We start from the raw sequence: 22,028 nt of genomic DNA, 5'->3' as shown, positions 1-22,028 counted from the left end.
CTCCTACATAAAGTAGAAGATATTGCTGTAACATTAGATACTACAGGGTTTTGTTTCAGATAAGTGTTAATGGTTGCGTCTCCTCTGATCAGGTGAAGAGCAGTTCTCCTGCAATCATCATACAGGAGAAGGAGGTCTCTCAGAGCTTTCCCAGCTATATCAGGTACACTGTTTGTGTACTGAAGCCACAAGGAGCGTTGACAGCATCGCTGTCTATAAGCAGCTCATCCAGTGATCAAGCTCTGATCATTCCTGTATCAGTCATGCATCTAGCTGTCAGCAGTACCACTATAGAAGGTAAGTTACGTATTTACAGAATAAGATCTTTTGTATTACTGTGATTATTGTTGGACAATAGATGTTTTTCAATTTAACCATCTGTTACAGCACTTCATCTTTTATAATTCAGTTAGGATGCACACAAGTCAATTGTTTATTTAACGTCAAAGGTAAACCAACAAGATCATGTGCTATAGTTCATATATTTTGTTTTCTTATTAATGGATAAAAGTATTGCAATGAATGACCATTAACCAGGGGTGCAAACTTGTCACCTTTCAGGTTTTGATCCAAAATAGGTCATTCTTGTGAATCGTCTAGATCCAATGAGTTTTTGAAAATGAAGGATGAGGGGGGTCTGTGACAGGGTCACAGTAAATTAAATTATGAAAATCATGTCCAGCTTTGGTAACAATGTCAAATCACTATTGGTGACCTTATTTGCTTCCGAAGTTTAAGCAGTCTGTGTAGATTGAGGGCACACACTTAACTCCTAGTATTTTTTGATTCGAGGCTACTCGCCCACGTCACGTTGCTGTGTGCTTGGTCAAAAAAGCATAACATTTGCACACGTATTTAATAGGGGTGAACGGGACATGTATTCGTTTCGAACCGAATCGGTACGGGGGTCACGGTTCGGTGCATGAATTTAAACGGAGAATACACGGTATGAAAATGAAAAAAAACTTGCGTGCAAAATAATTAATGTAATGCGGAACTACTGTTAAATACGCGGGTTCTTTAGGGACAGCTTAATCTGTAGCCCCGCTTTAGCTCTGATTGGCGCCGATGCAGCCGAGCTCCGCCTATGTATGCACTCTATCAAAGCCCGTCTACATTCTGGCACTCTGCAGTTTTTTGTCAGGTCGACGCCGGTCCAGTCAGTGAGTGAGCAGCGACAGCGAGTATGGCAAGTGGTGGTGTTCCACAAGAGTTAGACGCTCCGCCGGCCTCTTTAAGATCGCAAGTTTGGCAAAACTTCAGTTTTCCAGTCAGTTACAGTAGTACAGGCGAGAGAGTGGTGGAAAAGACGAGGACTTTGCGTAGGCGTTGTTCAGCAGTTGTTGGGTATGTGAGTGGAAATACATCTTATCAGGGCTCTCAAGTCTCACGTATTCACCATGAGACACACACATTTCAGTCAATTCACACGCTTACACGCCACACTTTGTATTTCTCATGCTGAGAAGTAGGAGATAAATTGTCCTGCTAATATACAATAGAGTGCCGAAGTCATGACGTCACTTTGTAGGCCAACCCGGAAGTTAGCGGCGCATGGGTTCCCTCGATCGAAAAGCCATTCATTTTCCCCATAGACTTTTGGAAAATCTCAAAAACTAAGATCTGTGTTTAACAAAGAGTTATGAACCTTACACGTTTTGTCTATCAAGATAATCTTTATAAGTTAATCGAAAATGTATAAATTTTGAAGCCTAAATAAAGCCGTCAGATATAAAATGCTAACGGTATGCTATAAACGGACTACAGCGCACCGGTCGCGGATCAACGTCATCATCAAGCTTCCTCAAACTTTATTTAAAAAACACGCTCGCTCATTATGATCTGCGCTGTTTATGGACACTTATCCACTTTTTCATGAGAAATAGTGCCCATTCGTTCTTTCCAAAAATGTTAGAAATTTTGTTTACGCATGCCTCTTTGAGATTTTTTGTTAATGTTTTATTAATGCTTTATTAGTTTATTATCTTGTTAGTTTATATAAACCTTAATATTATCTTCTTTGTGATTAAGGTTATTATGCCTGATCATTGTGCCCCCAAATAAACTTTAAAGATTATCTTTCACTGTATTATGTTTGATTGTATGTTTGCATACCATTTGCTAATTCGACAGAAAAAATAAAACATCTCAGAAGCCCTAGCTATTGCCGTATCAATTTCCAGTCTTATGTACTTTTTCTTACTTAGACGATAGAAAAACCATAGATCGAGGAGAGAGAACCACTATAAATCTGGACATAACAGTGCAGCTTAGATGCTGGTTTACTTACCGGTATTGTAAGAGCCAGCATGAGGGACAAGGTTTATCAAGTCTCATTAAGTAAAACTATGGAGAGATAGAGGAGTAATAATCGTGTTCTATGTATTTATAAGATAACTATACAATCTCTGAACAAACAGAACACAGTTAAATTCCAAACATTTAATATAATAGTTATATATAATTATATATGTTGAATTTAAAGAGAATTGTGACCAGTCACGGAAAGTAGGGACACAAGTCGGATCTGGGCATTTTGAGTTATTCACAGATTCTGAAAGTGCAGTTTCTAAGCTTTCCAACAATGTGTAACATATGGAAATCTGATAAGATTTGGAGAAGTTGTGGCCATTTGAATATAGGAACTCAGAAATACTCAAACCGAGAAAATCGAGACGAAAGAGACTCTTCTTTTCAGCTGGGGGAGACAATAGGGCTCATTTACATCTCATTTAGCTAAGCCATACCCCCTGTAAACCCTTTTTGAGATGTTCTAGCATCATATGTAGTATTTTATGACCAAATGACAACACGCAAAAATAAACATGACTCTTTTTACCTTTGTGGGGATCACAAGTCGAATCCAGTCTGTTTCAGATTATCCAATGACCATATTTGTCCACAAATGCGTATAATCCGTGAAATATAGATTGTTTACATCAGATTTCGCATGAATGTCTGGTAATACAATATAATATATAATCTGAAGACTATTTAAATCGTAACATGTAAGGGTATATGAGCTTTCACTCCGTTAAACACATGAACCCGCCTTCAAAGTTTGTATTTAAAATAGGGAAGTAGTATAATAGATCATCCAAACAGCGCCGTCAAAAACGTGACATCCTTTAGAGAGGTTACCAATGGCTCGCTCGTTCCTCCATCAGCCAATGACTTCATGGAAAATATTGATAGACAAAACATGTAGCCAATTATATGAAGAATACAACTATATCTGTGTAACTTCTGTGTGTTTGGACTCATGCTGCGCTGCAAGAACTGACATACAGATGACGTCAAAGTACCGCGAGAGCGAGTCGAAATTAAACTACTCCGTAAGATTTCTTGAAGAGCTCTCGCGGTACTTTGACGTCATCCGACTGCGGCGCCGCATAAAGTCAGTGACGCGGCTGACGTACGATGCGGCTGACTGTTATTTGTTCCGCCCCAGCTTCTTTTATTTTTCTTTTGTTTTGTGCGCCCGAGCTTTACAGTCTGGGGAGACACACGCTATAAGTTTGAAAAAAAAAAAAACTTAGCAAACATGTCTGAGGAACAGGGCAGCGCGTCACTACAGTCACGTGACTTCACGCTCGAGCCGGAAGAGAAGACAATGCTGAATAAAGTCGTAATTCTGCTATTTTTGGACCAAACTGTATTTTCGATGCATCAACACAATCTTACTGACCCACTGATGTCACATGGACTACTTTGATGATGTTTTATTACCTTTCTGGACATGGAAACCATACATATATTTTCAATGAAGGGGAAAGAAAGCTCTCGGACTAAATCTAACGATAAAACATCTTAAACTGTGTTCCGAAGATGAACGGAGGTCTTCCGAGTTTAGAACGACATAAGGGTGAGTCATTAATTACATTATTTTCATTTTTGGGCGAACTATCCTTATTTAGTAGTCACGCTGTTCCCTTTGGGGGCGGAGGCGAAAACACAAGCTTATACAGTATGTAAATATACACACAGACAATGACGCCCCCCGCTGCACGCTAGAATCTCCGGAAAAACAAGCCTATTTTAACCGCAAAATGTACGCTTTTAAATATACAAAAACTGCTATCTCAAACATGGAGAGGCTTCTTCGTGATCTCAACTAACAGATTCTGCAATAAAACGAAAATCACAAATTTCGAAAAAAAAACTTTGTTTCTCATTTTCTCGAAACTTGTGCTGCCGACTTGAGTCCCTGGTTTCCGTGACGGGTCACAATTGTCCAATAGCATCAATGCTTAAATACAATATATTATAATTAAACCATACATGTTCCCTAAATAAACCATATATACTAATTTTGTTCACATTTTCTAAATATTTTTACCTGGTAATCCACAAGCCCCAATGTGAGAGCCTGTGTAGTAAATTTTATCTCACATTACTGTGAGCTGACTGGTTTATAGTTACAATAGTATAACATTTAATTTTTGGTATTTGTTAGACAGGTGACTTACAGTGCATTCAAGCCATAGATATCAGCGTGTTCTCTGGGAATTAAACAAAAGTTAACAAAATGCTCCAATCACTGATCCACAGAAACATTGCAGCAAGTTTTGTAGTAAACATCTTTATTTTCATAAAATAAGTAAACTGAAAACAAACTATATACTATATAATTCACATGACAAGTCTCTACTGGGAAAGAAGGTATTTGTTGCAACACATTGTGAATGCCCACATGGAAAATGCAAGTGTGTATAGTTGTGACGAATTTTAATCAAGGTCCTCAAGGATGATTTCTTTGGGTCTCCTCCATCCAGCAAAGTACGTAATGGAATCCTCAAAATGAGCAACATATTAACACACAGCACTGAAAGTATCCCTATCTGGCAATTCTGTCTCCATTCGAATTACACTTTCACTCATCTGAAAGGCTGAATACCTGTCATGACAGTTACTCGTTTGCCTTTGGAGTTAGTCTTTGAGAAGCTGAATCTCTGTTATGGAATGCTCTAACTCAATCTCAAGCTGGATTCTTCTTCTTCGTCCAGACTGCAGCCCTTCTTTAGTTGTGCTTTTATTTGGTTGTTCCTCAGAATTGATAGTGAGGGGTTGATCAGCCGGAGATGGTTCATCATCTTTGTCAGCCATAAATTGTAGCCATTTCCTCCTCTTTATCAATGGGTGGTGGAACATTTTTAGGCACATCAGCCCTATCCTGTCTCAGGGAATATGAATGATCTTCCAAAATTTGTCCAGTGGGAACATCATTTGTGGATATAAACAAAACGGGGACATTTTATCCCCTGCAGGAAAATGACAGCTGCAGATGCGAGAATGAACACTGGGCATCTGGTCAGCTCGTCTAAGGATAAATTCAAAATAAGCAGTGTTAGTTTTATGGAAGTTACACCTTTACAAATTAAAATGACAAAAATCACACAATAAAATATTTGTATTAAATTAGAATGGAGTTTTTCAGCATTTACATTAATCTTCTTCATTGATCCGTCCATGTTTATATAGCACATTCAATATAGTTAACATTTACTACTAAAATAACAAAGATTAATATCATTGTTACCTAATGCCTAACTAGTGCTGTTTACAAATAATTATTAGTGGGTAAAGCAAAGTTGAATAAAAGTCAATAAACCAGGTATTATTTTGAATATTTTAATTAAACACATTTCTCGACGTAACGTTAGCCTTTAATAAAACTGCAGCGAATCTAATCTATTAAACAGCAAAGTATACAAGCTTTAAGATATTTTAAGAGAAAGACAGGTATTTTAGCTGTTGATTTTGTTATGAAAAACGTTTATTCTTGCTAACGTAGCCTTTTTAATTCCATCTGACCGTCGAAGTATCATATCATTAGCGTGTTAAGCAATATGCACCATAAAAGTGTGGCCGTGGCCACATTAAGGCAGTAAATATGGTGTTCACATGGAAATCATCATTGTGTAAGCTTACCTTACGGCATACACAGAGTCTCCGCTGGGGAACATCGGACGGTAAACGAGCATCTTTCATCGACGACTTGTGGTTGCATCTCCGGACAAAACAAAACATGTCAAACTACATTCTCTCCACAGTACAACAATATTTGGAAAAACTACAATTTGAAAAGACTAAATATATAACGTTATGTATATTAACTGAAAGGTAAACTTCTGAGAATGTGAGGCTGAAAGGCTTGACAGATTTCCAGTCATGATGACGTGTACACTCCCCGCCAAGGATGTAGTCCCTATTAGCAACTTGTCAGCAATCTCCGTTTTTAAGACACAATAAAGTTTAAAAAAATCACAAGCAGATTATAACTGGTGTATTTTATTACAAAACGTGAAAATATTTAGAGGCTTTGTTAACCACAGACCTTATTTCAGGCAATTTAGCAAAAACCCATTCAAAAAACCCATAGGCTTCAGGGCGAGGGAACCCGTAGTGCTAAAATGCTAACTCACTTCCGCGTTTTAGCCTACAAAGTGACGCCATTACTTGGGCACTCTATTAATGGACGAAGCACAGGCATTCGCAGGGCAGTTCTGTCGAGTTCAGCTGCTTTTTTTAAAGTGTGCTCAACTTTACGCAGCGTCATCAGCAACAGAGTACCACGAGAAATCTTGCGGAGGAGGCTGATTTCAAAACGCTCTCGCGTTACTCTGACGTCATCCACTTGTCGTTTCTTGCAGCGCCTCGTGAAGTCGTACACACCTATTAATTCATCCTACAAGCCTTTTTTTATTTCTTTAGTACATTTATATGAAATAAGGTCAAAAAGGTAATTTTAAAATGTATTTAGGTAACACTTGTAATACATTTGAAACCATATTTGTATGAAAGATGAGTACAAGATTACTTGAAGTGGTATACATTTTTGTAATACGAGATAGTATGTTAAATGCATTTCAGTTCATATTCAGGACATCTCAAAATAACAACGATAAGGACACCTATGTTTTTAAGATTATCTTAAGTACTAAAAAAATTGCCTTTATTTTTGTTTTGCTTTTCCCTCCATTGTACCGAAAGTGAATCGAACAGTGACTCCTGAACCGAGGTACGAACCGAACCGGGACTTCTGTGTACCGTTCCACCCCTAGTATTTAAGCATCGCAGTTTTAAATTAAGTGATTTTAAGTTGTTGAAACAAACAACAGTGCTATGCACTTGCTGTTTCTGTTTGAGAGGAGCGTGCAAGCCGCGCATCCGCTTCTCAACAGCTTGAGAGTATTTTTGCCACTATTTTAGCCTTAAATACAAATATGCGTAAAAATTTCCGGCTTTTGAAAGTATCTTAAAAAACACGACATCTTAGGTCTTAAGAGAAAGTGTTTGATTTTTTTGAGGTCAGTGCTCTGTACAGGCCGGTCGAAGTGCTTCCACTGTCAGTCTCATCCAACTATAGTTTTTATGGATGCTTCTTGTCACTCTGGATCTTGGCGCGTGGATCATGTTTTTTTGTAGCTCGCTTGCCTGCAATTTTTTCCCAACTTTAGTTAAACTTCACTCTCTTCTCTTATTCTCTTGTTACTTTTTCTACTACCTGGTACTGTACTTTTCATCTCTCTCAACACATCTCCAGTAAGCAGAGGCGGACAGAGTACACAGCTTCAGTACTTGAGTAAAAGTTAAGATACCCCTTGCCAAATTTAACTCAAGGACAAGTAAAAGTACTACAGTCAGATGTCTACTTAAGTAAAAGTACAGAAGTACTTGTTTTTAAAAGTACTTAAGGATCAAGAGTACAAAAGTACATTTTCTAGACATTGCATTAATACTGGCACAGTGCTTACATTTATGTACAGAAACGTCCTACATGGGGTTATGTTAATACCTTGGAGAATGTAAAATCAGTACTCAATCGGTACATCAGGAGAGGACTTTGGCGCTGTATTTTAGCTGTATTTTAAGATAGTTTGTTTTTAGGATTATTTTATGCCTCTTGCAAGTTTTCCTCTGTATACTGCAACAACTTTCTGACGGGGTGCTTTAGCAACGTACCTGCTGCCGCTGCTCTTCTGTGCTAATGCAACCAATGTCCGGCGTGATGTTGAAATATTCAATTTCTCAACAGGAATATGTCTATATAGAAAAAGCACGTAGCTCTGGACATGGGGGTGGGGGACAAATTACCTTCAAATGACAGCTGATTCAGGATCACAATCATTGCTCATTCTACTTGACCTAACAGCCGCATTCGACACAGTGGACCATGCCATCCTTCTGGATCGCCTCCAAAATACAGTTGGACTAACAGGAACGGCACTTTAGTGGTTTAAATCCTACCTTTATGGTAGGACTGACTGAGTTACACTGTGAGATTATGAGTCCAGGCAGCACCCTGTTACATGTGGTGTTCCGCAGGGGTCGGTTCTCGGACCAATTCTATTTATTCTCTACCTGCTTCTCCTTGGCTCTGTCATCAGCAGACATGGACTGTCCTTCCACTGTTACGTCGATGACTTACAACTTTATATTAAAACTGCCCCAAGCCCCTCCACAGTCTTGTCACGACTCAACACACGTCTTCTGGAAATAAAGGCATGGATGGAAAGCAACTTCCTCCAACTAAACTCTGGGAAAACTGTGGCATTACTTTATCCGTGGAGTGGACTCCAGTTTATGCTTTACAGAGGAACTTTTGGGTATTAAGTCAATGTATGGCACAACCACAGGGAAAGACATATTTGAGGAAGTATCTAAATGTGTAAATGACATGAAATTGCCCTGGGACAAACTTACGGGACTGACGACTGATGGGGCACCCGCAATGAAAAGTGTGGGTTAGTGGGAAGGATGCGGGAGAAGATGAAGAGAGAGAACTGCACAGGTGAGCTGACAGTTTATCACTGCATTATACACCAAGAAGCACTGTGTGGTAAAGCCCTTAAAATGGAGAATGTAATGAGTGTTGTGACACAGACTGATAACTTTATAAGAGCCAAAGGTTTAAATCACCGGCAGTTTCAGTCTTTTCTGCAGGAAATTAATTCTGAACTTGGTGATGTGCCCTATCACACAGAGGTGCGATGGCTAAGTCGAGAAAAAGTGCTTAACAGATTTTTTGAGTTACGTGAGGAAATCTGTCAGTTCATGAAAAGTAAAGGAAAAGACTCCGCCTTTATCCAGGATGTAAAGTGGTTGCATGAGTTGGCTTTTTTGTGCGACTTGACTAAGCATCTAACTGCACTAAACCTCCAGCTGCAGGGGCGGGACCGTGTGGTCACAGACATGTATGATGCAGTGAAATCTTTTCAAACCAAGCTGCGCCTGTGGGAGATTCAGATGCAGCAAGGAAACTTGTGTCACTTTCCATGTTGCCAAACAGTCACAAACCAACACTCCACTGCTGTGTTCCCCACTTCACATTTTGCTGATAAACTGAGCACACTTCGCATTGAGTTCACACGACGACAGTTGCTTTGCCTTGAAACCTGTTCCACCTTCTGATGGCCTCTTGCAGGCTGTTGAAGTCATTTGACAGTATTCCTCCATATGTGTCTCATGCCTTCTCTGTAAAACACAGTTTAATATTTCAGTTTACACTATAATAAACGAATAAATATTAGAAAAGATACCCATTACGTAGTCTACATAGCAGTATTATTAATTATGAAGTGCTGGTTGTTCATAATTTTCCAACGGCTCCAGACTAAATTTTTAAATTGGTTTTACTGGTGCAACTAACTTTAATTTACATGGACCAGCAAAGTAGGACTAATTTACTTTACTAATAACTTTCATTTACGGGGACCTCTGCCGGTATTATTCTTTTATCATTATTCTTTTGTTTGATTTAAGCCATTATAGCCTTTCTTCTGGCATAGTGCTTGGCCATTTACACCTTCTGTCATCCCACTATATATGAATAATCCACCTATTAACTTAAGTCATACAACAACATCAAAAAACTATTATTGGAACTTTAAATGCGAAATCTAGATTTTTTTATTATGGAATAGAAAGCTCCTGCAGCAAGGTGCATTAGCACAACACAAAAAGTAGCCTCAAGCTATATGACACAATTTTATTTATTAATATTACACTTTTATTTAAAGCTCACTTTAAAACACCATCGAGTATTTTTATCATATTTCGGTCGTGGTTTAAAATGTTTTCAAGTCAAAAAAGATTTAGAAATATGTTATATTTAGCATTTTATATGAAGCTATTGGCTATGCTTACCCTTACCTTTATTCTTTATTCATATAAAAATACCCCAAATTGCACAAAAATAACACACACACATACTTCAATCGTGCATTTATTTGCTTCTTGTTTAGGTGAAGAAATGTCACTTTCACTTTATCACCACGGATATATCCAGAATGAGGAAGTTTACACTAGGGCTGTGCAAAAAATCGCCTGCGATTCTCATGCTCGTGATTTTCATTCTGCCGCTAAAGGGGTTAAGCCTCAACAAACACTATTGTAATCCTGTCTAGGCCAGCTGAACTGTTATTTTTTTAAAAGCCAAATAGCCCCTGTAGGGCTAGCTCTAGTTACTCGCTCTGGTGAAATAAGTGAGCTGAAAATGCCCTGCTTGCAACTAGCATAGCCTACGATTGAACTAATTAGGCTTTAACATTTTTTTATGGTAAAAAAGATGTTTCGTACTCTAGCTCAGACTAGAAAAGAAAAATTGTATGCTCTCTCTATTTGTCAGGGGCATGTCAAAACATGAATCTGAAAGGACTTCAATTGATTTGATTATCTATGTTACACCACGATTAGCTTGACTCGGCTTACAGTATGTTAACTATTGTCAGGTCAGAGTTAGCAATCTGAATGGCTAGCTACAGCTGGCAAATTGGCGGGTGCATGTGGCTTCGACTACTTAAACGTAACCAAGAATGTAAAAAGCTGCATTATCACAGCTAGCCAATTATTTAGTGCACTTTTCTGTAGCTAGAATCTAGCTTAGAAGAAATGTAAAGACGTTCATTATTTCAATCTACGTACCTTAACATCATTAAGAACTCTATAAGGTAGTCCTTTTTGAATAAATGTTGCTACCCCTCCACCTTGTGACTCCTTCCTATCCTTCCGAAAAGAATTATACCCAAATTAGTCCTGTTTCTTGCACACATATTTTATTTGGTCTATGATCTAACTCTGTAATAAACTTCTTAAATTCTTGCCCATTTGCTGTAATACTTCTTGCATTCCATTGTAAAACACTTCTTACCATCAGGCTAATTAGACAACTGAGATGCCTCATGAACTGATGTTCGAAAAAGGATTTCATTAATCATTTGGACTGTTATTCCTTATATCTCGCAAAAATCTGACGCTGCCTCCAAGACTACTCTCATCTTAGCTGATCTGCTCGACATCATGGCAGTAACATTGATAACCTTGATAATAAAAGCCAGAACATTTCCGTTTGACACTATTAATGATTTTTCCCTAAGAGGGCATTGATGACTGCACTTACTTCTCTCCTCTTTTCCACCTCACTTATCCAAAAAAGGTCTGATTTCTGTTTATTTTTCAATTCACTTTCTTGATTGTTTCTGACCCTCATTTCTTTCTGCTTGATATGTCTGTGTCTGCATGCATTTAAATCTTCTGCATAGCTTACTTTGTTTCCTATTTTATATTTTTTTAACTTCCCTTGCTTCCATCTGCACTTCCCTTGTCAAAAAATCCTATAGGATTTTTTATAAGAATCCTGTACAGGAATCCAATTAGAATTTCTATCATATTTTGGAACCGTTCCATTAGAAAAATCCTATAGGATTCAATTAGAAAAATCTTATGGGATTCCATTAGAAAATTCTACAGGATTCCATTAGAAAAATCTTATAGGATTCCATTAGAAAAATCTTATAGGATTCCATTAGAAAAATCTTATAGGATTCCATTAGAAAAATCTTATAGGATTCCATTAGAAAAATCTTATAGGATTCCATTAGAAAAATCCTAAAGGATTCCATTACAAAACATCTATGGGATTCCATTAGAAAAAATCCTATAGGATTCTATTAGAGGATATTTCTAAAGGATTTTAAGACACGACAAAAATATCCTTTAGGATAATTTGTAGAGGATTTTAATGGGATCCAATTAAATTTTTTGTTTCTTAAAATATGCTTTCCTCTTTTTGATTTTGTACATTGTTGTTACACTGTAAAACCCGAAAAGTTAACTCAACTTAAACCGTTTGAGGAAACCGATTGCCTTAAACCAAACATTTGTATAAAAAATGATGACAGAAAAGGGTAAAATTATTACAGTTTATTAAACAATTGTTTATTTTACAAACATGTTTTTGCTTTTCTGTCCAAATTCACATTAAAACTAATATTAGATTTACACATTCCTTTATGAAATATATCAAGTATTCCTTTATGACTTTAATAGACTCCGTGTATTGCACACTTTTAATAAATCAGTGTACTGTTCCTTAACTCAAACGACATTTAAACATTTTTAAGACGTACACATTTCCCATGAAATTTCCAAATTACACAGGGTCACATTTGTCTATGCCAAGCATTGAGAAAAAACAAACATTATTGTTTCACTGATAAAATTGTGGTGTACTCACAGCATAATGACTAACTGAATAGGTCCACTTGTAGTAACATTTCTTTAGTTTTTGTTGTGTTAATGACAGTTGGTAGATGAAAGTCAGTCAACCTCCTCAATGGTAAAGATCCAAAACTGCTCTAGACACGTTCATACTTAACTGTGAGAAAACACAAAAGTATGAATAAATGTTTCACTAACAGAACTGTGGTATACTAACAACTTAAATAAATGTGGTACCTTTAAAGTTTTTGCGTGTGAATGATGGTTGGTTGAGAACAGTCAGCCAGTCTCCTCAATGGTAAAGATCCAAAATTATGCTGGATGCATTCGTGCTAACCTGGGAGAAAACACACAAATATGAATTACTTTTCCACTTACAGAACTAGGGATGTGCATTTATGTCATTTTTTCATTTCGATTAATCCATAGGTCTGAAGAACGAGTACTAGATTAACTGGGGCGGGGCAATCAAAGGGGCGTACACGTCATGGTGAAAATTAAAATATTTTTATTTAAAAAACACTGAAATAAAACTTAATTTTCAAGAAACTACGACAGAACAATGAACACATACTAGATTATTAATGAATTAAATGGTTTTAACAGAAACCTCTAATAGGAATAGATGCGTGATGAAGTGAATCTAAAGGGTTAATAAGCACAAACCGCTTTCTATATGACACACTCTAAATATAGTAAGCCTTTATACAACATAAATGTACATTGTGCATCTATCTGCATAAAATGCTAGACTTCAACTAAGTTTTCAACTAAGTTATGTACAGAAAGTTTAACTCCCATTGTGGATGTGCACCATAAACAGCGCCCTTTTAAACACGTCCAGTCAAAGCACAAGCTTCATAACATTAAGCAGCTTTAAGTCTTTTGCTATTATTTTAGCGATTAGCTGTGGCGTGTCATCCCCTTACCTGTTCTAAGTCAAGATGTAATGTTAATGCTCGTATGGCTCTCTGGTATCTTTTAACATTGATTTTTAAATATGAGATGATAACCCATTGAACTTTTGACGGCGCTGTACTTTTTAACCTGACTGAATTTCTGAAAATCAGGGCATCTCTTTAAACAATAATGCCTCAGTGATGTGAGGTGTGACCGGCTTCACGGGATCGGCGAGTTGCCGCGCATTGCGCGGATCGAGGGGTTGCCGCGTGCATCTGTTTGTTTTTGAATCATGCATGGTAATGTTACTAATGTCATACGCCGGTCTGCATAGCTCAACACGATGTCAAACACGCATCTCCAGACCCAGCCTTTACTACCACATGCGCTTGTAATGCTAACCAGACATCCAATGCCGTCATATCCACAATAAATAAATAAATAAAGCCGCATGATCATCGTTTTTGTGATCGATCATCGATGCCATGTTTGAGTACTCGTGCCCATCCCTATACAGAACTGTAGTATACTCACAACATAATAAATGTGGTAACGTTACCTTTAAAAGGTTTTATGAGTGAATGGCCATCCGTCAGTCCTTACTGAGAGAAATTCTAATTTGCGCGGGAAACACTTGTGCTAAACAGTAAGAAAACACACACAAATATGAATTAATTTCCCAATGAAAGAACTGTTGTGTACTAAACATAACAAATGTGGTAATGTTACCTTTAAAAGGTTTTATGAGTGAATGGCCGTCCGTCAGTCCTTACTGAGAGAAATTCAAACTTGCGCGGAACACACTTGTGCTAAACAGTAAGAAAACACACACAAATATGAATTAATTTTCAATTGAAAGAACTGTGGTGTACTAAACAATATTAAAAGATCAATGTCGTGTTGTTTCATGGTATGTCCAACATTACACAAATTACTGTAACCGGGTGAGTATTACAATGTAGAGTCACGACAAACAACATGTTTTTAAAGTTTAAAGATGCTTTAAAGGACCAGTTCGGTATTTTAGACTTAAACCCCTGTTTTCAGATTGTTTATGGTGAAATAGAATGGTTTTGACTAAAATTTCGACATTTGTGTCTGCCCTGAGAATTTTCGCGTGTTTGTGTTTCAGCTCAGACCTCTACAATGGGTTTAATGGTGCACTGGAACAATCCTTTCTAAAATGCATTAAACTTTCGTTTACAAAGACGTGAAACTCACCGAGTGGTCAGGGGTGTTCACTGGTATGCTCACACAAAAATCGCTCCAAAATACGCATTCCAACAGGTTTTATCGTAGTTTTTGCCAACTCCATTGACTTGTATTAGATGTGCTGTGAGGTACGGTATTACTCCGCGCCGGGAACTTTGTTTCTATTCTTGCAATTGGCAAAGGCGGATTAGCGCCACCACCTGGGCTGGAGTGTCTATAATTCAAGCTCTTAGCGGAAGAATGGACGGGTGTGAGGTGTTTGGAAAGATAGGTCCACAAGTTAACAACGAATGCTAAAACAGCATTCGTTAGCAACGAATGCTAAAACAGCATTCGTTAGCAACGAATGCTAAAACAGCATACCTGTTAGCTCTGTTGGAAAGCATCTTTTGCAGCGATTTTTGTGTGAGCATATCAGTGAACACCCCTGACCACTCGGTGAGTTTCACGTCTTTGTAAACGAAAGTTTAATGCATTTTAGGAAGGATTGTTCCAGTGCACCATTAAACCCATTGTAGAGGTCTGAGCTGAAACACAAACACGCGAAAATTCTCAGGACAGCCGCAAATGTCGAAATTTCAGTCAAAACCATTCTATTTCACCATAAACAATCTGAAAACAGGGCTTTAAGTCTAAAATACCAAACTTGTCCTTTAAAAAGGTTGAAAGAGTTTGCAGTGCTTACCTGTTAGCTCTTCATATCTGTGTCCTGGCTGTTGCTTACTTATTTGGTTTAATTTATGGTTAATCATTTGCAGTTTTTGAGTTCATATCACAGTTTTTATTAAGTGAAATTAACTTTAAAAAATAATAAGTTTAAAAAACTCATTTTGTTTAGTGACTTACACTGTTAGGTTTTACAGTGTATATACATAAAAAATAAAACAAACAAGGCTGAAATAAGAGGTTATGGGCTAAATAACCAAGGAGCTCACATACTAATAAAAAGTATATGCTTTGGATAAAGCCGTCCACCTAAAGCATACATGTTTCCACCTGGGTGGTCCACCTGGGGTTACATCATGTGTATATATAATATTTATGCATTTGGAGACGCTTTTATCCAAAGCAACTTAAAGTGCATTACAAGCTGCTTATTATTTGTATCAGTATTTGTGTTCCCTGGGTTCAAACCCACAATGACCTTTTGCATTGCAAACGCAATGCTCTACCACGGAGTTATACATGAACAGCTCTAAGGCTCTAGAAGCAGAAAGGGTAGTCATGTTGTTTTTTGTGTTAATAAGAAAACAATTAAAACCCAGCAAAACCATACTTTGTAATTATGCTATGTTTGAACAAAACAATTTCTTACCTCTTTTGAATAGATTATTAGTGCTGATAACAGGTAAAACATAACAGACACAGTGACAAATGCTTATAACTGTAATTATTTTATTACATACTGTAATCATATTATATTTGTTACTTTCAAAAGGTAAAAAAATCTATATTACATTACCGTGAAATATCTTTTAAACCACTAAAATATATCTGAATGTCCAATAGGATTTTAAGAGTCCTTTAGAATCCTACAAGACAAAGTTAAAATCCACTAAAATATATCTGAATGTCCAATAGGATTTTGAGAATCCTTTAGAATCCTACAAGACAAAGTTAAAATCCACTAAAATATATCTGAATGTCCAATAGGATTTTGAGAATCCTTTAGAATCCGACAAGACAAAGTTAAAATCCACTAAAATATATCTGAATGTTCAATAGGATTTTGAGAATCCTTTAGAATCCTACAAGACAAAGTTAAAATCCACTAAAATATATCTGAATGTCCAATAGGATTTTGAGAATCCTTTAGAATCCTACAAGACAAAGTTAAAATCCACTAAAATATATCTGAATGTTCAATAGGATTTTGAGAATCCTTTAGAATCCTACAAGACAAAGTTAAAATCCACTAAAATATATCTGAATGTCCAATAGGATTTTGAGAATCCTTTAGAATCCTACAAGACAAAGTTAAAATCCACTAAAATATATCTGAATGTCCAATAGGATTTTAAGAATCCTTTAGAATCCTACAAGACAAAGTTAAAATCCACTAAAATATATCTGAATGTCCAATAGGATTTTAAGAATCCTTTAGAATCCTACAAGACAAAGTTAAAATCCACTAAAATATATCTGAATGTCCAATAGGATTTTAAGAGTCCTTTAGAATCCTACAAGACAAAGTTAAAATCCACTAAAATATATCTGAATGTCCAATAGGATTTTGAGAATCCTTTAGAATCCTACAAGACAAAGTTAAAATCCACTAAAATATATCTGAATGTCCAATAGGATTTTGAGAATCCTTTAGAATCCTACAAGACAAAGTTAAAATCCACTAAAATATATCTGAATGTTCAATAGGATTTTGAGAATCCTTTAGAATCCTACAAGACAAAGTTAAAATCCACTAAAATATATCTGAATGTCCAATAGGATTTTGAGAATCCTTTAGAATCCTACAAGACAAAGTTAAAATCCACTAAAATATATCTGAATGTCCAATAGGATTTTGAGAATCCTTTAGAATCCTACAAGACAAAGTTAAAATCCACTAAAATATATCTGAATGTTCAATAGGATTTTGAGAATCCTTTAGAATCCTACAAGACAAAGTTAAAATCCACTAAAATATATCTGAATGTCCAATAGGATTTTAAGAATCCTTTAGAATCCTACAAGATTCTATGAAATTCTAATAGGATTTTTTGACAAGGGTTCACATCCCCATATGCTTGCACTATGATGGCCTCTACAATTACAATATTTAATCAATGCATTTTCATACTCATGTTTATTCCCACACTTTGAACATACTGCAGCTATATGACCTATACGTTGGCATTTGAAACATCTTAATGGTTTTGGAATGTATTCCCTTACTGCATAACGTTGGTATCCGCTGACTTTTCTCCAGAGATAGAATTAAACCAATTTATGAAAAATAACAAACACCACAGACGCTGACTAGAGAGCTGCCATCACACCTCGCTCCCGCTCTTTTGTTTCTACTCATTTCTTCTCCCAACATACCTGGCTATATAGCATGGAGAATGCTAACCTCTGTCCCTAGTGCATAGTAGTCGTATTACACCATAAAAACAGTAACTTAAAGGCGTTCTAAGCAAATCTGTGTGTTGATTTTTAAAAATGTGTTTTCAAACAAACTGACATAGTTAACTCCTCCCCCTCCCTTCCGTGCTTTCATGAACGCGCCCAAACCCAACCCACAAATCCTTCTTGGCGTTTATTGGTTAGAATACTTTGTTATGGTTTCTGGTGTAGGTTTGGCCAGTTTGTTGTTATTGCAGTTTGTGGAGGCTAGGCTGTCTACAGAGATCGCGTTTTTTTACAGTTTAATCAGCGGACAGGAAGCAAGCCGATAGTGAGGAGATGTTTGCTGTATGTAACAAAAAATGTTTTATGGTCTAAAATGCGTGAATTCGCTTAGAGAACCTTTAACAATAACATGAGTGCTTAATTTATAGTGTCTTTTGCGGACGCAATGAAAAGCGAGAACCTGATAAGACCCGCTTTGTATCTTTTATGATTGATTGGAGACTCAGATGAGTCTATGAAGGATTGACACATTATTTTTGCACGACTATAATGTGTCTAACTGAGGTCCAACATCTGGATATAGTTTAAGTAGGGATGCACCGATAGGATTTTTTTGGGCCGATACCGATTTAAACAGACAACTTATGGCCGATACGGATGCCGATACCGATATTAAACACTTGTATACAATACTATACAGTTGGTCTATTAGCTAGTTTATTTCTGCATCAAATTATTTTTACTGAACATGGATTGGATCTAATTAACATTCAACTGACCAACATAATAAGAGAGGCACAAATTAAGCTAAAACAAATATAATAAGACAGCATGACAACCTTAAAAGGTGGTTTATGCTATTCAGCATTTATTTTATTAACAACATTAACTAATTTTTTTACATATAATGGATTTCTTTATGCAGTTAATTAATAAACAATCGGTATCGGCCTTTCTTGTGCTATTGCCGATATGCCGATGGTTTCAAATTCATCAAAAATCGGCCGATAAATATCGGTGGCCGATACATCGGTGCATCACTAAGTTTAAGTGTTTCTTTTTCTTGCCCCAACTTGTGACTCTGGTGCTACCAAATTTAGTCCCAACATTTGCGACCCTGCCAAATGTCGTGTTGGTCTCGCAACCAATTTGGTGAACTACTCCATTTGTTTTACTTTGTCATCTGACGACGACACCAAGGTAACCGCTAAAATGTACGTTACTTTTAAAATTGACTGACATGTCTGTCTCAACGAAAATGAACCTACCGCCAGCCACACAATGACGCAAGCGCTCTTGGCAAACATAGGAGAGGTTTGAAAAGGACATTGACGCACACACGCGAGAGAGTTCGGGTGTTCAGCAAAAACACAATAATTTTAAATTACCCGAGACCCGATGCCGCTAATTATATACGCGATCTGTTTCTGAGGCACACGTGAAACTTTTAGACCCGAACCTGATCGGGTCTCGGGTCAGACCTCGGGTTTTTGGATCTAAGTTGACCCGTGAAGACCTCTAGTCTAGAGTACTGCACAAGACAACACTATTGAATGTGTAGATGGTAGAAGTTGTTGTTCTCACGACAAATACTATAGTAAACCATGGTAAATTTAGTAAGGAATGTAGTATATTAAGTTGTTGTTCAGCTCTGGTAAAAGTACTGTTTGGCCATTGTACAAATGATCACAAAGTCAGAGTTTGGTTTTCCAGCGAGTTTTAATTTTGTGCAGTGAAAACCATCATTTTCTGGACTCTTTTTGTGTTTTGGTCTGTTTTCAGATGCCATAACTCTGTCGCATGTTGTTTGTGAAAGCAGCAAAGGAATACCTGGCCAGGTGTGTGTTCGTGTGTGTAATAAACTTGCTGTTCAGAGACAGACGTGAATAAACAAGGTTTTAGATGTCCAGTGTGCGTCTTTTATAAGAATATTACAAAGCACTTCAAATATGATGCCTAAAAGTAGACATTCCAAGTATTATGTAGACATTGTATCATTTGTTTGTATGACAAGTATTCGTTAAGTTACAGTTCATTTTTCTGATGCGTTTCTGAAAGGACTATACTGAGAGCGAAAACAGGATGCACATCATGTTTATTGTCTTAATTTTGCGAAAAAGCACAACATTGTGTTTTTTTGGGAGTGGACACAAAAAAACTGGACACTTTAAAGTTTTAAATGATGTATGAATCATATCTGTATGTACAAAATTAGCAGAGTACTCCAAGTCTCTTTGAGGAGTGATTAAAAAACAAAGAGTCAGGTGACCCCAGAGTGTTAACAGAGCTCTTTGCCGAAGAATTACTATCTGATAATGCACATCAGGAGAGCGTTTGCTGCGCGTGTCCATTGTGCTTGCACACGTGACTTTTATATCTGCCTTGTGCTGTTTCTGGTCTGTGTAGTGCAAATTACAGACAGGTAACAGCCCATTGAGCGTTACTATAAAAGATGAGGCTTTATTTCCTTCCAAGAAAGAAAGATGAAGATTAACGCAGTGCAAGGGACAGAGAAGTGCGTGCGTGTGCGTGTCCGTGTGTGTGTGTGTGTGTGTGTGTGTGTGTGTGTGTGTGTGTGTGTGTGTGTGTGATTAACAGCACAATGCATCTTCACTTCCATATTATATAAACGGTATTTTATTATGAAACTATGATAACTTGCATGATCACAAGTAGGACAGCAGTGTTCACATTAATGAAAAAATGGTGAGACCTGACCTCTATGTGTCTTAATTTTTATCCTCACCATCTGCTAATTCCTAAACAAGCATTTAAGCACAATACAGTCAGGTGATTGACTTTTTAAACTGGTTCAAACATATATATTTTTCTGTGTTTTCCCTGCTTCTTTTAATGTTAAGCTGCTTTAAAACTATTACCATTTGTAAAAAGCTCTATATAAATAAAATTGAATTGAATATAGGGGTGGTTTCCCAGACAGGGATTATCTTAAGCCAGGATTAGGCCTTATCTTAATTAGGAAATATAACTAGTTTTAACAATCATGACTTGCTAAAACATTACTGGCAGGGTTTTTTTAGGCAAAACATGGGCACTGGTGTATTTTAAGATATATCAGTGCAAGTTGTTTTCAGTTTGGACTGCTCTTACATTTATTTTAGTCTAGGACTAGTCTAATCACTGTCCGGGAAACCGCCCCATAATGCTTTAAACCACTACTGACCATTCCTGACTGCGTGTGAGATTCTCTTCCTCAGGGTTTCCGCGGGGTTGTAAAAAGTAGTAAAAGGTAGTAAATTAAATTATGCCAAATTAAGGCCAGTAAAAAGTAGTAAAAAGTAGTAAGCGTCATCTGACGAGGTAGTAAATTTTCGATTGCCTTTTGTAATGTTATGATGCCTGGAAATTAGTTCAAATCACCTGCATATCTGGGCAAATAATCAAAGATCTTTCATCTCTGGGATGTGATCAAAGCCTGAAGTGGAGCCAAATCACGTTCCTCTCTCCGCTGTAAGCGTTCTGTAATCACTACGGACCGGATCCACTCCGGGTTTTCTGACTGTATCACGTTAAGCTGAGGTAAAACTTTATTTCAGCTAGCATGGTCAAACTTATAATGCAGGAAGGCTCCGATGTTTTAAAGATCGATAAAGGTGTAAAAGACGATTGACTTGGCTTAGCGAAATAATGAAGATTGGCAAGCCTTTCAGTTCGTGGGATAAGAAAACCAAACAGGTAATTGCGTGTCTTTGCACAGTATGACTAACGTAAGGGGTCCTGTATTTTGGGGGTAAATGATTTCTCACGTTACTGATCATCCGCGGCACGCTTTTACATGCTATGCTGATCTAGCCAGTGGCTGGTACAACGGGTTTGTTTAACTCGTCGGTAAACTTCATGTGGCGCCACAACAACCAAAAGGCAGATGACATCCAAAATCCAAATCCCTTGACGATTGACGAGGAATCATAAGAGGAGACTGCTTCCGAAACGCTCTCGCGGGACTTTGATGTCATCCACCTGTCGGTTCTTGCAGTTGCATTTGCGTGTGGTCACAAAAACGTAACATTTGTACATATATTTAAGCACAGCAGTTTAAAAACAGGTGATTTTAAGCCATTCAAACACAAACAACAGTGCGTCCGCAGTTTCTGTGTCAGAAGAGCATGCAAGCCGCGCATTCGATTCTCATTGAGCATGTGTTGTGAGTATTTTTGCCGCTTTATTGGCCTTAAATAACACATATGCCTCAAAAATCCCATCTTTGCAAATATCCTCATATAAACACGACCATTTAGGTCTTAGGAGAAAGTAAACAGCAGAAACATTGCGCATAAACTAGCAGATCAGCGCTGCCTCTATTGTAACATAATAATTTGTTGATA

The 22,028-nt window shown here is 37.2% G+C and overlaps 1 protein-coding gene and 1 long non-coding RNA gene across 2 annotated transcripts in view; one reads left to right on the top strand and one right to left on the bottom strand.

Annotated features, from left to right (window-relative positions):
• The window catches only part of nup210 (nucleoporin 210), a 231,503-nt gene that overhangs the window by 195,674 nt on the left and 13,801 nt on the right, over nucleotides 1-22,028 (top strand). The window contains exon 38 of the mRNA XM_073812225.1: nucleotides 93-297. Within this exon, the coding sequence (XP_073668326.1) occupies nucleotides 93-297 (205 nt within the window). The remainder of the gene's footprint in view (nucleotides 1-92; nucleotides 298-22,028) is intronic.
• LOC135760837 (uncharacterized) lies at nucleotides 12,348-14,357 on the bottom strand. Its single transcript, XR_010537606.2, has 4 exons — nucleotides 14,131-14,357; nucleotides 13,961-14,040; nucleotides 12,739-12,838; nucleotides 12,348-12,658 (listed from the first exon to the last, which is right to left on the bottom strand). It is a non-coding gene; the product is annotated as an uncharacterized lncRNA (long non-coding RNA).

Source organism: Paramisgurnus dabryanus, chromosome 16, assembly GCF_030506205.2.
Source record: "Paramisgurnus dabryanus chromosome 16, PD_genome_1.1, whole genome shotgun sequence".
Classification (NCBI taxonomy): Eukaryota; Metazoa; Chordata; class Actinopteri; order Cypriniformes; family Cobitidae; genus Paramisgurnus; species Paramisgurnus dabryanus.
The sequence above is the reverse complement of the archived record's forward strand: the minus strand, read 5'-3'. Positions and strand labels throughout refer to the sequence as shown.